General features: G+C 51.0%; 1 protein-coding gene across 1 annotated transcript in view; it reads left to right on the top strand.

Annotated features, from left to right (window-relative positions):
- Window positions 1-16,743, top strand: part of TRIO (trio Rho guanine nucleotide exchange factor) — a 198,986-nt gene that overhangs the window by 59,246 nt on the left and 122,997 nt on the right. Inside the window, 5 exon segments of the mRNA XM_023752278.1 lie at window positions 2,182-2,373; window positions 9,076-9,245; window positions 10,218-10,392; window positions 14,394-14,589; window positions 15,921-16,087. Of these exon segments, the coding sequence (XP_023608046.1) occupies window positions 2,182-2,373; window positions 9,076-9,245; window positions 10,218-10,392; window positions 14,394-14,589; window positions 15,921-16,087 (900 nt within the window).

The raw sequence follows: 16,743 nt of genomic DNA, 5'->3' as shown, positions 1-16,743 counted from the left end.
AGACTCTGTCGGCACCGCATCCCCATGCTGCCCACACAAGGATGACTGCCCCCCCCCCCCCCCCCCACTGGGGGCACTTGCTTCTGGTATGTGTGGGTCAGTGTTCCTTTGTCCCTGTGGAGGCCACCTCACACCTGCCGTGGCTGTTGTATTTGCATCCGTTTTAAGTTTTTTCACCTTGCAGGCAGTACAGCATAAAGAACGTACTCTGTGCTTCCTGTTTAAATTCTGCTGGACAACCGCCATTGCACCATCAAAGTCAGGACGTTAACACTGATGCCTGATGACCTTCCAGCCCTCGCAGCCCACGAGGCTGTCACAGCTGAAGGGGTCCATGTAGACCTTCAGTTGTCACGTCGCTGAGGTCCTTGGGCCTGGAGGGTCTTCATTCTCCCTTGACCTTGCGACCTGACCCTTTGCGAGGTTTCAAGCCGTTATTTTGGAGACTGTGCCTCGCTTTGGATTTGTCCGATGTTTCCTGGTGGTTAGATTCTGGTTACTGTGTATCTTTGTCGGGGGCATCACGGAGTGCAGCTGGGCCCCACCCGCCGGGGGCACACGATTCTAACTTGTCCGGTGCACCTGGTTCACTCTGACCCCAGGGTACGGTGTGTGTCTGCCTGCTGTCTCCACTGGACGGCGAGTCTTTCCCCCTTGGTCGTCAGTACTCACTTTGTGGGAGGTGCTCTGACGTTCTGTAGACGCCTGGTCCTCATCCAGTTTTATTTATGTCAGAGTGGCCTCACGGCTTCCTTGTATTCAGTGCACTGCATCGGTTATGTTTCTGCTCACCTCGTCACCCTGACTGGCCAGCGGAGCCTCCTCAGGCCAGCTCCTGTGTCCTGTCCACACTGTTCTTGGGGTTTCCTTACTCTTGGCCCCGTAAAATGTCTCAGGGCCATCTTGTAGCATGTCCACTCCACCCGGGACCCTGCCGTCTCTCCTCCTCGTTCACAGCGGTTCCTCCAGTTCTCCTTCGGTGCCGTGCAGTTAACAGCTTTCCCCCTTTCCTATATTTGTAACTCCGTTCCCCACAGTGAGGAACCTGCCTCTCATCATCCTCGGAAGATTAGTGCCCCTGGCCGTCAGCAGCGGGGGTGCAGGGGTGCCCTTGCCCCATCAGGCTTGGACTCCCACAGGGACACCCTCCCCACCCTCACTGATGAGTCCTGACCTTGCTCGGCTGGAGAACTAAAATATTAGAGGAGAACGGTGAAGGCCTCAAACCCTTTTTCTTTGTCTTTTATTTTTTAAAATATTTTTATTTTTATTGATTTCAGAGAGGAAGAGAGAGGGAGAGAGAGAATCATCGATTGGCTGCCTCCTGCACGCCCCCTACTGGGGATTGAGCCCGCAACCCAGGCATGTGCCCTTGACTGGAATCGAACCCGGGACCCTTCAGTCCACAGGCTGATGCTCTATCCACTGAGCCAAACCAGCTAGGGCTCAACCCATTTTTCAAGGGGAGACACAAGGTTCCCGGGACTTCTCGGAAGTCCTGCACCTGCCCCGACCTCTCCCAGTCCCCTCTCACCGATAGTTAACAGTCTCGGGCTCTGGCCTACCTGCTTGTTTGAGGAACCCATCTGCAACCTCTGCTTCAGAGTAGTTTAGACACCTGTTTCCCTTATTTTCCAAATCTTTTAAACTCTGGCTATTTTGTAGCCATTATAGTTATTACTTCCTTTTTCTGAGAAAATGTGCCAGTAAGTAGAAACATGTGAAAAGGGGCAGTGACTTACTTACGTTCTTGTGGAATTAACCTGTCACTTGCACTTGGAATGATCATGCGTGCTCTGTCATAGTGAAAGGCACAAAACTGGAACTGTCCTCCGTCACAGCACAAGAGAAGCGGGCCTTGCGGCTCCGCGCCGTCTCCGGCTGTGCAGGTGCAGGGGCTCAGAGCCCTGGATGAGTCAGGGCGGCCAGCGATGGCCTGCAGATACCTCTCGCCGCCGGACACGGAAGGGCCGGTCATGAGGTTCGAGGTTTGACTGTCTGAGATAGGACTGGACGAGGCTGCTGATAGGGGTGTAGTAACTGAAGTCAGCTTTTCCATCGCGTTTCTGTTTGATTCGCGGAAATGATCGGGAGCGGCGCAGACTGAGTGCAGTGCCGTGGCCCCGGCCTGGCCGGGGTGTGTTGTTCACCGTGTGTTTCTCTGGCTGTTCTCTCGTGCAGAACACATACACCAATGCGGACAAGTTGCTAGAGGCCGCGGAGCAGCTGGCGCAGACGGGGGAATGTGACCCCGAAGAGATTTATCAGGCCGCCCATCAGCTCGAAGACCGGATCCAGGACTTTGTTCGGCGTGTTGAGCAACGGAAGATCCTACTGGACATGTCAGTGTCCTTTCACACGCACGTGAAAGAGGTGAGAACCGGGAGGGGGAGGAGAGCCCGGGGCTGACACAAGCCGTGACATGAGAGCGTGGACCAGAGCTGGGCAGTGGTGATGGCAGCCTGCTCCCTCCAGCGGAGCGGTCAGCGCGGACGGGACCTTCCTTGCAGCACAAGCACAGGCAGCCTTTGCTGGGGGTGGCCCGTGAGGGGTGGGCGTCTGGGGAGAGGTGTGGATGAGGAGGTGAGCTGAGCTGAAGGAGATCCTTTAAGTTGGAGAGAGACAGCGTGCACCTGTTTTAGCATAAATAGACGGCCCACACATTGTGGTCAGAGCTGCTGGGTTTCCCTTCTGTGTCAGCCTGTCATGTGGCCCAAGTCACAGTTGCCTTCTGATTTTATCAGCCTGTGTGGCCATTCTCAGATACTAATAAAAGTGAACTTTACAGAATACTGAATGTACCAGACATCAGCATTAATTAAGGCCATATCGGCTTTGGTGATGTCTGCTCAGTGTTAGCTCTGCAATTCGCAATTCTTTTTAAGACTCACACCTGGAAAAAGGTTGGTGCCTGTAACTCTGTCCCAGACCAGGCATTCCAGTCCTGTGTGTTGAGATCTCTGGGCTCTTTACTCTCTCACCCCCAGAGGACAGAACACAGAATACTACTTGTTTCTGGGGAGAGAGAAGAGGAGATGTTTTCACGGAGATGGTGATATTTTATGCCTGGAGGCTGCATGCGGAAGGTGGTTGATGGAGGCGTCAGCCTCAATTTCACCCGTAAACTTGGGTTTGGAAGCATTCTGGGACCCCTTTCTTCTCTTTTTTCCCCCCTCTGTGAAAGGAATTCATGAGAGGCTTAACCTCCTCTTAGAAGATGAAGGCTGGCACTCTGCCTTTTCAAAAACGTTTTTAAAATAGTATTTAACAGAACTGTTGATTAGTCTCACACAACTTTGGATTTTATTTTGGGAGAACTTTTATTCTCCTGCATTTGTTTTCCACCTTCAATCTCTGTAGTCCCTTTTGTATTATTTGCAGCGTTTTATTCACATCAGTTCCGAGTATAATATTCCCATGATGAGTCTTCGTTACCTGTCCTCCTCTCCTTTCCAGTGCACTTTCCACTGCTCATTCCTTCACTCTCTCGCTCATTCATCCCAAAGTGTCTCCTGAGCCACTGTAATGTTCCAGGAGGTTGTGCACAAGGGAAGACAGTGGAAAACATACTTCTGTGTCACATATTTCAGACGTTGGTTTGTTTCTCTTGGTGGATGTAAGGTGCCTTGAAGACCAGAACTGTCTCACTTACCCTTGTACCCACAGCTGGCCTCCGTACCAGGCTTAGCAGAGCTCAGTTGCTGGGAATAATGATGTCTATTTCTAGCACATGTTCTGAGATTTAATGATAGAGGGACATGTTTCCATTTTCAAATATAGCAAAAGCACAATTATTTTCATCCATTTGTACTCATTCACCTTCTTTCTCAAAAATGGGTCCGGAGTTAATGAATAATTACCTTGGAAATGTGTGGGTTTTGTAAGGCCACCAGGTGGTCCTGGCCAGGCTTGTCTCTGGAATGGACTCAGGGCCCTGAGTGGGGTTCTGTTCATTGATTCCCAAAGGCCGTGGTTTCCCAGGAAAGGTCGTTCTCATTTGGATCAGCTGTGATTCTCGCTGGGTTTCAGGAAAGGAGCCGTGGGCTCTGCTTCTGCAAACTTACACTCTGAACTGGGACCAGGCTTTGTTTGGGGTGATGCCTGGGACGGACCCTTTCATTTTCTTCAGGAGTCGGAAAGAAAGCCTGCCAGTCACCTGGGGATTGTTCTGTCTGGCTTCGTTTTCATGCTACCGCTTGGACAGGCAGACTCCTTTCTTTAAGCTCAGCCAGTGCTCACTCTCCCTGGACCTTGCACTGTGGTTGGAGGAGGGTTACGGGGACTCTCATTGCTCCTTGGGGTGCAGAGCACTGGGAGCGGCCTCTTATCCCGTCCTCACCTGGTTTGCTCCTGGCTTCTCCCCTTTTCTCCTCTTACGCATATTTGCTTTGCTATTATTTCATGATACTGAATTCGATTTGCCCAGCCCATGCGTCCTTCATAAATTCCCTTTCATCATATGAAGAGATCTTTGATCACCCATCCAAGAGCACCGAGCTCTGCGCTGCACCGAGAACACCCAGGTGCTGCTGAACCCTCACTCCTCTGGTCAGGGCCGCGGCGTGTGCACCAGGAGTGCGTGGGCAGTTTCAGGCCTAAGAGGTGCTGTGTTGCTCATGGCTGAACAGTTCCCCTTTGATTTCTGCTCTCGTACCTGAAACTGGATCCCATTTTACGTTTAGAATGGTGCCTTCTGAAATTCCACCTGCCAGTTGCCATTGAAACTACCTACTTCTGCTCCTGGCTTGCAGCTGGGAGCTGTGGCTTTTGTGCTTCCCATACCACCTTACCGCTCACCCATCCCCACTGGTACCCGAATGATCATCTTAGTCACAGACAAGAGTAGATGCCAACAGCAGTAGCTTCTGTTTATAAAGTGCTTTTAGTAATTGACTCTCAAACTGGCTTTGCCAGTTAGAGAAGACATATGTGGTTACATGAGCCCATTTCATAGATGAGACAACTGAGGGTAGAGAGCGCCAAAGGATTTCTCAAGGCCACCCACAGCTGGTGTGTTGCGAGCAGGTTTATAGCCTGCGTGCAGACTGTGCACTGGAGAGTGGTTGCCCCTAGAGCAATCCCCAAATCTCAGGGTCCCAATTCTACCACCCAAAGAATCAGCTGGCAGCTCAGTCCTTCCCTGGGATCCCCCCTCCCTCCATGAGTTCCTTTAGGAGTCCTCTCTGTGGGGTCTCCACTCCCCAGTTAGTGAGGAAGGGGCTTTTTCGGGGGTTTCTCCCAGCAGAGCGAGGTTCCTCCTTTAGGTTCCACCCAGCACAGTTTGTGGGAAGGGTATAACGGGTCAGACTCGGGTGGACACAGGATCCAGATTTTGTCAGTTTTCTCCCCAGAAATCTCTGTGTCTCCCTAGCCCGGCCTGCTCTGTGACCCAGGCCTGTGCTCACTGCAGCCACTGTGGGCTGGGTTCAAGCTCTCTTCCATGAAGTGGGCCTGGCTGCAGCTCAGAGGGCCTCTAGGGGGCAGCGTTGCCTAAGTCTGGCTGCCTGAGGAGCCGAGGCTGTGGGCACAGTTCTTACTCATAGAGTCCACGCCGCTGAGAACTTGGTTAGAATGAAACTCTTCTGTCAAGCAGAGATTTATCTTTTATTGCAAATTAACAGCTAGCACAGGAGTACAGGTTTCTTTCTTCACATTCAGGAAGCTTGTGGTAAAAATTTTCAGGCCTCCTGGAGACCTTTTCTCATTGCTTTGTGCAGAGGTTATGTTAGGAGGCATAGGAAGCATTTTCAAAGCTTAAACATAGGCTTTGCCTGAATCCTGTTGCACGACGAATGCATCAGTTCATCTAAAATCGACATCAGAAATACTTTTCTCTGAGACTTTTTAAAAAAGTATATCTTTATTGATTTCAGAGAGTAAGGGAGAAGGAGAGAGAGAGATAGAAACATCATTGGTGAGCATGAATTATTGATCATCTGCCTCCTGCACCCCACCGTCCTCCCCCTCCCCCCCACTTGGAGTTGAGTTGAGCCTGCAACCTGGGCTTGTGCCCTTGACAGGAATTGAACCTGGAGCCCTTCAGTCCGCAGGGTGATGCTCTATCCACTGAACCAAACCAGCCAGGGCACTTTTCTCTGAGATCTTTTTGAATGAGAATATTTCCTTGGGACCAGACAGAAACATTCTAAAGGGGAAAGGACGTTTGAGCATGAACATCATGGACTTAGAGGTAACCTCGCTCCTCCGACCTCGCTTTCCCCCTCTTCACCTGCCTGATCCCAGCACGGTCCCTGCGGGCTCCTGCACAGCTGCGCTCCACTGGGCGGGCATGTCCCCCCATGGACATGTGTTGAAGTGTCCAGGATGTGGAGGGAATAAGCTAGTTCTTTAAAGGTTACCCGGAGGAAAGGAAAAGGCCTCACTCCTGGCACGTCCCCTGGAAGCCAGGGGAAGTGATTTCTATAGAAGCCCAGACATCCCAGCAACTTTCCTCACGCCGTCCTATTTTTAGGTGTGAAAGATTAAAATGTTGGATGGTGTTAAGCTGACCGGACTGTGACATATTTTGAACAATTGGTAGGAACCTGGATACATTTTGAATAACATCTAGGGGAAAAAAGGCTTTTAAAACATTGTGAGTCTTATTATTAGAAGAATTTTCCTTGCAAGAACAAGACTAATAGCAGTGGTTAACGTGGGTACATGACCCTACCTCATCTTCCCGGGAGCCTGCGAGGCAGGCATTATTACCAGGCCTGTCTTATAGGAGAATAACTGACACCTGGATCCAGGTGAGGAACGGACCTGAGGTTCTCTTCACTGTTCTTCCACGTTCCCTCTCAGGAGAAGTGTTTCGGTTTAATTACTTGGGGATAAAATACGACCTCGTATGTGGTGGCCGTGGAGTCGCGGAAGCACAGCGTTGCATTGCGCCTCAAGCGGGGGTTTGCCCTCCTCTCCTCTCCACAGTGTGTAGAAGCAAGACTTGTTCAACTGGTCCTGTCACTTAAATGGTATTTAGTGGTAGTCGTGTTAAATGGTAGTATTTGCTGGAGAAGAGGAATTCTGCAGACACCTCCCCCACCCCGCATCCTGTCCCACTGGCGGGGTCACACAGGGTCAGCGAGGAGACCTGACCCAGCTGTTTGAATGGGGGAGGGGACTTGGGACAGCTGTGTGGGAGGTGTGTCTCATCCGGGACCTGCGGACTCCTACCAGCTGTCCTAATTAATGTTGCGTTGCTGATATTGCAGTGTTCTTCTAGTGGGCTTTTAAAAACTTGCATTTCTGTTTGTTTGCACAACAAACTTCATTTCTACTAACGCATTTCATTTCTACTAATGTTGTGAGATGCTAGCTTTTAAAAGCGCAGTGTCACTAAAACTAGGGGCTACAATGGCTCCAGCGTGTGGTCTGAAGTGTCTGCCAGACCCTCCTTCTGTGTTCGGGGCAGCGTTGGCTCCTTTACCTTCCTCCTCATCGATACTAATGTTAGATCACATGAGAGAAGAGCACTCCTTTTTGGATGTACATTTGCTTAAATTATTCAGCTCCCCTGGGTGAGCATAATATGCTGAGGGAGCACTATTCCTAAACTCAGCAGCTTACGGTGCTGTGTCCCTCCATTCATTCCCGAAGAGTCCTCCATTGTCTGCTGTCACTCAGTGCGGGGCTGTCCCAGCCAGTGTGCGGGGGCCCTCTGTCCCTGGGCTCCCCCTCAGTGACCGGAGGGTGGGAGCAGCTTTAGGGCAGCACGTGGATTAAGGTGGAACACAGTTGAGACTTTGAAAGAAGGGAGTGAAGTAAGTGGTTCGTTGTTGCTTTTATTCTTTTTTGGCAGAAAAAAAAAACAGTTGCAAAGGTCCACTTTTTCATCAGTGTCCATCCTAGGACAGGAATCCGCGGGTGGGAGGGCTGTGTCCAAGGGCTGCCGAAAAGGCATTCTGTGCTGGGAGCCTGTGGATTTCAGAGAGGCTTTAGCAAAGCGTTGGCTCCAGGCCTATGAGATCACTGCATTTCCTTGCTACACCAAGACCCTCAGAGTGTCAACCGTCCTCAAGGAGTTACTGAGACGGCCAGAAGCGGGGGTGGTGGGGTGAGGGGGGGGCAGGAGCACATTTCTCAGAGAAACACGTGCAGTTCACTGCATGTCATACCTCAGCAGAGCAGTTTCAAAAAGGAGGGGTTTGGAAACAAGAAGCCAAATGCACACACCTTCTTCGGCAAGTGCACTGGTGCTGACTCAGCCCCCGAGACTGGCGCGTGCGGCTGGGCAGTGTGTCCCGTAGCTCAGGCAGCCGCTGGCACCCACACGTGTAAGGTGCTGGAGGTGATTCTCACATCCCTGGGGAAGCAGGGAGCATTTTCTCCTCACACAAACCATCTCCACGCCCAGGGCCCATTCGGCTTAATTAACTGCCTTCCGGCTCGCTGAACGGCTCCCGGAGACCTGGAGCGGCTCCCCGAAGCGGGCGGAGTGCTCTGCTCCCACCAGACCAAAGCCAGAGGTCTTACCCACCCAGGTCCCGGACGCAGTGTTCGTGGCGGTGGCAGTGGCAGTGAGGGTTTGTGAGGGTTTCGGGATGCCCACTCCTTCATGAAGGACTGTGACCGTGACCTTGGCCTGGCCGGGCGTGGAACTAGCTGTGCCACATCCCGTCTCCTGCCAGGCCTGGGGAGGCATCATTCCACCACGCTCCACGCTTCCTTCTTTTCTGAGGGCTGGAAAGCACCCATGTCTGTGCAGCGGTTTATAATCAACAACAGACTGCAACGCCCTTGCTAAGAGTAAAATAAAAGCCACCCGGGCTGCGTGAGAGAATGCCGTCATGTGTGGCAGGTGTTGGAGGGTCTTTTCTGATTCTGTTGCACCCAGGTGTTGCCTGGGCAGAATCGGGAAGAGCCACTTCCCGTCCTGTCTTTCTCTTCTCTGACCGTCCCCTTGGGCTCTCTGCCTGTTCACTTTCTCACCTCGCAGCCGTCACATGCTGCGTTTTTTGTGCCTCTTTGCTGCTGGCTGTCGGACTGTTTGGGGTACTTCTCCTCCCTCCCGCCCCCTCGCCGTCTTGCACGGGGCCTGCCCTGGCGGTGACGGGCCTCACTGTCTCCCTCCAGCTGTGGACATGGCTGGAGGAGCTGCAGAAGGAGCTGCTGGACGACGTGTACGCCGAGTCGGTGGAGGCCGTGCAAGACCTCATCAAGCGGTTCGGCCAGCAGCAGCAGACGACCCTGCAAGTGACCGTCAACGTGATCAAGGAAGGGGAGGACCTCATCCAGCAGCTGAGGTGGGCCCGCCCCGCCTCCCCCTAGCACAGGCCCTTTGAAACCCTGCCAGCGTTTCCCCTTCCCCTCGCTTTTGGGAACAATTGCCTATAATTCTCTGTCCAATGGGGTAGAGAACAAATAACGTCTGTGAGCGTAATGCAGAGTAGCATCTCTCTCTTTTCTTTTTCCCCCTTACGGTTTTTTCTCTATAAGTTTTCTCATTACAGCATTGACTAATAAACCTTCCCAGAATTCAGCTTTTATTAATATTCCCTCTTAACACTTACTTAGTAATGAATGAAATTTTACTTAAACCTCCCAGGACCGTGTCCTTCAGGCCCTGGGTGACCGGTCTCTCTAGAATGTGGTGGGGTGTCCCCTTCTCAAAGTTGAGGCCCAGGCAGGCCCGACCCGGCTGACACCTGCCCCTCAGGGGACCCGGTGGCAGGAAGTCGAGGACAGTGCTGGGGCTGGAAGCATCACAGGGACCATTTACGTAAATGAAGTCTCCCAACTGCTCCTAGGAGGCCAGTGTATTGAATCGTTGGTGATAACTTCACCTGGTGTTCGCTGTGCAAAGTCTGGCAACGTTGCTCGATAGAGGCTTCATTGATGCATTGGTGTTTAACCCCTCGTGACTAATAGAACCACCGTTCATAGTAAACAGGTATCAGCTCTTCTGTCTACTTAAGGAGAAAGCGGCTGGAAGTGATCCCTGCTGACTGGCCTTACGAGATCATTAGATTCTTGTGAGAGCGAGGAGAGGCGGGAGAGGCTCCGAGCTCCCTCAGGTCTGGGAGCTGCTGGAGGAGGAAGCCGCTGTTGTTCTGCGGGAGGGGCGGCAGTCCTTTCTGAGACAGGCAGCCGCTTCCTGCCGGCTCTCTCCCCCCAGGTCCCGAGCTGCCGGATCTGGGATCTGACAATGTGCGACTTGCTCCTCCAATTCCTGTTTGTCTCTTTGAAATCCCGTTTCCCTCTCTGCTCCCTCTCAGGGACTCGGCCATTTCCAACAACAAGACCCCCCACAATAGCTCCATCAGCCACATCGAGACGGTGCTGCAGCAGCTGGACGAGGCGCAGGCCCAGATGGAGGAGCTGTTCCAGGAGCGCAAGATCAAGCTGGACCTCTTCCTGCAGTTGCGCATCTTCGAGAGGGACGCCATCGACGTGAGTGCCCGCCCGCTCCGCCCTGTGTCCTTCCCTGGGCCTGGGCCGCTGCCAGGAGGAGAGAGGAAGGGAACTGGGGGCTGGGACTCCGCTCCTCTGTCTAAAGTTGGAACTGGCGGAGGCAGCAGGCACAGCGGGCCCACGTCGCACACAGGATAGAGCAAGGCCAGTGTGGAGGGTGAGGGCAGAGCTGCTGGGACAGGTCCCTCTTGCCCTCTTGGCTTCTCGCCTCCACTGGGTCCCACGCAGCTCTCCCTGTCCTGGGAGCAGGGGCACAAGCTCAAGCAGGGGTCCTCTCTCCTTCCTCCCCCTCCCCCTCCTGCTCTGCCTGAGACTGGAACACGCTGGGCCTGCGGTGAGGGCCTCTTAGGGAATTCCCCCACAGAAGGGTCTCAGATGGTCTGTCATTCTTAGTTAACTGCGACTTTTACGCCTCATGTGTGACTGGGAGAAAGAAGTTCAGGTTTCTTTCCTTTTTCTTCACCAGAGGAGGTGGTTCTCCGTTCTGTGCCCGGGAAGGGCTTTGTTTGAACTTGATGGAGTGCGGGCAGAAGGAAGTGCGGTTGGATGACACTGCGAGTGTCTGTGAAACGTGAGGGAAGGAACCGAAGCTCACCTCAGCCGGGGAGGCCGTTTTTCGGGGGCTGGTGGTAGGGACGGCCGCCCGGGGGTCCCCGACCGCCCACCAGGATGTCTGGAGGAGGTTCTCCCCATATCGATCCCTTGTCCTGGGCTAGAGCAGTGCTGTGAGAGCATGTGGCCCAGACCCTAAGGGCCGCCAAAGGCAGGGTGAGGCAGGGCTTGGTGTGAACCCTAAGGGCCGCCAAAGGCAGGGTGAGGCAGGGCTCAGTGTCGACTGCCGTGGTTACCTTTGCCTGAATTGGGCCTTCTGTGCTTCCCGAGGCCTGTCTGTGGGCCCTGCTCTGAGGGGCGTGTGGTGCAGGGGCCAGGCCCGCCCTGGGCAGGCCTTCTGTGAGGCCCGTTGGTTGGCTGCTTGTGTAAACTTCCATCAATGGTTTCATAAAAGGACAACCTCCTTGGCTGTGTTCATTATCATCATCTTTTAATGACAAGAAAGGTATTGAACCCTCACACGTCCCTGAAAAAACAACAACAACCTGCTCTCTGAGTCTTGACACTTAAATCCACTCAGAGCCACGTGGTTTGGAGCCACGTGGAGAAAGGCTCTGGCCTCAGCGGTCAGGCCCCGCCCCGCCAGCCTGCAGCCTGTGGGAGCAGGACCCCGCAGGCAGCCTGCTTTCCTCTCTGACCTCTGCTTTAGAGGAACTGCTTTGGTAAATGTGGCTGCTGATTAAATAGTTTCAGTTAAAGCAACGCAAAGCAGTCAGAAGCTTTATTTGAAGTTTCTCCTTCCAGGACCTTGGCTATTTGGGGGGGAAATTGGCTTCACTTGTATTAATGGTCTTTAAAGGGGGAAATAATTCATTGTATTTCTGTTCTCATTGAACCAGTGTTTTAAATGGAGGTCAGGAACGCCAGACGACTTCCCCACACTAAAGCCGGGAGTTCCGCGTGGCCCAGTAAGGAAGGCCAGGCTGCCAGGCCAGGCAGGTGATGCCTGAGCCCAGGAAACGGAGCCTGCAGTGCGTTCACAGGGCGCTAGGATACTGTGTAAAATCTTTTAGCACGTCAGGCCCTTGGAACCTTTTTTCTCTCGAATGACCCTGAAACATGAAGATCTGAGCAGTTTAGGTTTCAGCTGGGATTTTCTCTCTTACTGGGAAAATGCCTCATCTGACTACCCATAGGAAGCATGCAGTTATGTTGGTGGTGGAAATTCATCTGTTACTTGGTTGATTTTTTTACATCCCCTACATCTCTGTATTCCAGTTGGAGTAGCATTTCCATCTCTGAAAAGTGGATGGAGATTTTCTCTGCCTTAGCCTACTGCGATTTCAGCTTCCGGGTATACCAGTGAAATCTGCTCTATTGCTTGAAAAACAAAATAATTACTGTAGCATCCTGTGACGGGTTAGGTACGGGAAACAGTCATAACTAAACCATATATGTGTTTAGGAAGAAAATTTAGACTTAATAAAAATTCTGCGATATACTTAAAAAAGTTGTTTCAAAGCTATTTCTCCAAAGAATTAATATTAAAAAATGACTTCCGCTTTCATCAGCTTTGTTTTTGGCACAGATTTCTTTTCTTGGCTCGGATGGTTGACCAGCTAGAATGCTAAACCGTGGGCGGGATTTTCCTGATGACCCTAGATCACGGCCATGCCAGGGTTCTTTATGCCAAGCGAGTGTTTTCAAATCCTGCTGGTCTGAGCACACTGATCCGTGTTTATTGCCCGTTGCTTGATGCCGTCCGAGCCTGATGGTGTCTCCTCCGTGAGACCATTCCCGCGTCTGTCTCTCACCACACACCGTGGCTTCTCCCTCAGCGCCAGGAAACAAATAAACATTAAGAAAGAATCCCCTTACAGTTGAGATAAAGGTTAAAGATATGGTCAATTTTTCCCTTTTTAACAATATTTTCCCCCAGTGGCTTTTTGGTTTATGTCTAACTTGCCATTGTTTAAATTTGTTGATTTTTAATAAGCATAACTTAATAGGTTAATATAATATGCATGTTGTATATGGCCTCTGTAATAAAAGAATAAACTGAGAAGACTTGTGCAAGGAGTTTGGGGAAGCCGTAGTTCCTTATTACTTCCCATCTCCTAGCCGGAGTCTGTGCACACTCTCCCGTTCACGGATTTTCACACTAATTCACTCACTGCTCATGCGGAGAAAGGAATAGGATCGATGGGAGATGTGTTTCCATTAAAGTGTATCATATGATACTCTTCCACAAGAAGGCTTTTCCTCCCTTCTGGATGTTACCATTTTACTCTTAATTTTTAAAGAGTATATAATGAACGGTTTACACCAAGGTGGTGAGGACAGCACAGCCCTCCTTGCTTCAGTCCCTTTTTTGTTTTTGTTGTGCCGTAGCATTTTAGAGAAAAATGTTGTCGGCGTGTCATTTCACCCCTGCCGACTTCCCTAAGAAACGAGGCCATTTTCTTCCATGAGCACAACTCACTGAACACCTCAGCAGTCTAGCAGTCACCCCTGGTTGTCTTCTCAGGCCCGGCTGTTCAGAGGCTGCAGCACCTCAGTTAGGGCTGCGCGGGGTCTGCTCCTGCCCTGGCCGCTCCGTCTGTTCATCTACGGTGGTCTCTCCGTCCGCCCTCCCTCCCTCCACACCACCACTTGTCGAGATAGCTTCATCAGTGGTCAGGTCCCACCTTCTGCCTTTGCTCACTTGATTTCTTCCGAGTTGTTCACCTGTTTTTCTTTCCCCGGCATTTCCTGTACACACAGCAGTTAGAGGTGAAGACCTCATTGGAATCGGGGTCTGTTTCTGTGCGAGAATGCTGCACGGGTGGCACATCACAGCTCCTCCTGTCGGAGGGCTGTCCGTCCAGCCGCCTTCGGGGAAGCTACGGTGGGTCTGTGGGCTCAGGAGGCGGCAGCCTGATCCTTCTAGTGTTCGTTCCCCATCAGCCTTCCTCATGGCTTACTATGCAGTGGTGATCATTACCCAGTTTACTAGACTCTAAACAATAATTAGAATAAAATGTTCTGATTTTATTATGCTTTCTATGTTTAATAGCTAGATTTATCCAGAAAGGGGAATTTTCCTTCACCATTATATGCTTACATAGTGTTCTTCTGTAGTTCATAGTTTTTAGGATAAAGATTAATTCCCTGACTACCTCTAATCGGAACCAAAGAGTTTTTTCTTTAAAAACATCACTAGGAATTCATGGATTTTTGTATATTTTATATATGCTATTCAATGGTGGTCATTTTTGTATTTGTTTAGTGTCTAATTGTCCCATCATTGAACAGTGGGAGCTCAGTTGGCCTTTGTGTCCTTCTGACACGATCCCATGAGTCCCTTCCGTCCTTACCGGGCACAGAAGCTATTGCAACAGATTCTTATTTTTAAGTCTTGATCCTAAAGAAGGACTTTCCTCTGTCAGATCATCTCAGACCTTGAGTCTTGGAACGATGAGCTTTCTCAGCAAATGAATGACTTTGACACGGAAGACCTCACAATAGCGGAACAGCGCCTCCAGCACCACGCGGACAAAGCCCTGACCATGAACAACCTGACCTTCGATGTCATCCACCAGGGGCAGGACCTCCTGCAGTACGTCAATGAAGTGCAGGCCTCTGGTAAGGAGTGCGCTCCCTCTGCGTCCTCGGTGGCTCCTCAGGTCCCTGTGGGAGCTCGTCCAGGTTATCGCAGTGTGATGCCTGCAGGGTTCAGGGCGCCCCTATGGTATAGATGTTATAGATGCTCCTTAAAAGAATACATTCTGCTACCATCCTATAGTATAGATCAGTGGTCGGCAAACTCATTAGTCAACAGAGCCAAATTTTTTTAACTTAAACTATATAGGTAGGTACATTGTTATTAACTTAATTAGGGTACTCCTAAGTTGGCCTTTGCTAAAAACGTCCTCAATCTGATTGAGGTACATTTGCTGAGGTCGACCCCTTCCAACTCTCCCATCCACACTCGTCTTGTATACTTGTTTTGTCTATCTCCTTTCGTTCATCCTCTCTATATGTCCAAACCATCTCAACATACCTTTCTCAATCCTCGACACTACATCTTCTTTCACTCCACAACGTTCTCTAAAATTAACTTAATAAACTTTACTTAAAGTTTTAAGTCAACTTCGCACTGTACATGCGCGCCCGCACGTATTTTGTGGAAGAGCCACACTCAAGGGGCCAAAGAGCCGCATGGGGCTCGCGAGCCATGGTTTTGCCGACCACTGGTATAGATGTTATAGATGCTCCTTAAAAGAAAACATTCTGCTTCCCTCCCACCGCCCCCTACACACACATAATATGATCACATTTAACATTACGGTCAGTGCGGTTACCTGTAATATTCTTAGATGTTATTATAAGTAGCATGAACTTTAATTTTGTAAATAATCTGTTGTAGCTCTCTGAGTGAAATGTAAATCCCTAGAAAATATTTTCCCATTCTTTATTTTTTTTAAAATTTATACTTTACCAGCAGATGGCACTATGGGCTCAAAAATGTAGAGAGAAGGCTATGGTGTTAAGAAACTTAGTAACAAGCTAAATATGCCATTACTCATTTTACACAAATCATGCTCTTAAATGCTTCCTGAAATGTAAACTAGATGTACAGCAGGTAACAACAAAAACAAGCCAAAGTTCTCATTTATAAAGGATGCCACATTTTCGTGGTTATTGTAGGAGAAGTAGACGGACAGGAGACGGGCTCGGTGTGGTGGGCGGGACATTATTACTTTGGCTTTAACACGTCAGATACGTTCTCTGGGACTCCTCACACGCTGCCAGGCAGGTGTCACACCGCCCTGCGCTGGGCCCTGCCTGCACGTGGCCTTCAGCGTGACAGCCCGGCCCCAGCTGGGAGGTGACACACAGACAGACCAGCGTGCAACCTTAAGAACAAATTGAAATGCGAGTTGAATTCTAGGGTCTCCCTCTGGTGCCCGCAGGCGTGGAGCTGCTTTGCGATAGAGACGTGGACATGGCTACGCGTGTCCAGGACTTGTTGGAGTTTCTTCACGAAAAGCAGCAGGAGCTGGACTTGGCCGCAGAGCAGCATCGGAAGCACCTGGAGCAGTGTGTGCAGCTGCGCCACCTGCAGGCGGAGGTGAAGCAGGTAAGCACGTGCTGGCCCAGAGCCAGGGACAGGCACGTGGAGGGGGCCTGTAATTCGGACCTGGACACCTTGGGAACGGTTGGCCCTGGTCAGAGCACGGCTGTCCTGGTGCATAACCTAACACCCACCCTAATGCAGCCACATCGAGCGTAGAAACTGAGCCACTGCCTGGACAGCTGTGTGTTCGCGCTGTGGTGGGAAAGGCTTCGAGAGGAACATCTATGTTGCTCGTTTTATTATTGCTATGCTCTTGCTTAAAACCCTATATGCTTTGCTTCCTGGTCTAAATGACCATGTGGTTTTACTGCCAAATACACTGTTATGAGTCTGGACTGGACCACAGCTGTGTATGGCTCGAGTTCTCTTGTATCGTCTACACGGCCACATCCTGGATACATGGCAAAATAAAGTGGGACATTTGGAAGAGATTGCACTCTGCTCAGCGCCAGCGGGATTCCATGCATACATATATTCAGCCTGTAGGTGGCGTTTATCTCATGAGCAGGGATACTGGCTTGATGCTGGGACAGTACAGCTTGCTGGTAGATGCACAGAAGAGCACGTGTTAGTTTGATCCCAGGGGATTTAAGGTGCCTCTAAACCAGGGTGGGGAGTGTCCAGCCCACGAGCCGTATAAGGCCCACGAAATCATTTGG

The sequence above is a fragment of the Myotis lucifugus genome, unplaced genomic scaffold (assembly GCF_000147115.1).
Source record: "Myotis lucifugus unplaced genomic scaffold, Myoluc2.0 scaffold_0, whole genome shotgun sequence".
NCBI lineage: Eukaryota > Metazoa > Chordata > Mammalia > Chiroptera > Vespertilionidae > Myotis > Myotis lucifugus.
The sequence above is the reverse complement of the archived record's forward strand: the minus strand, read 5'-3'. Positions and strand labels throughout refer to the sequence as shown.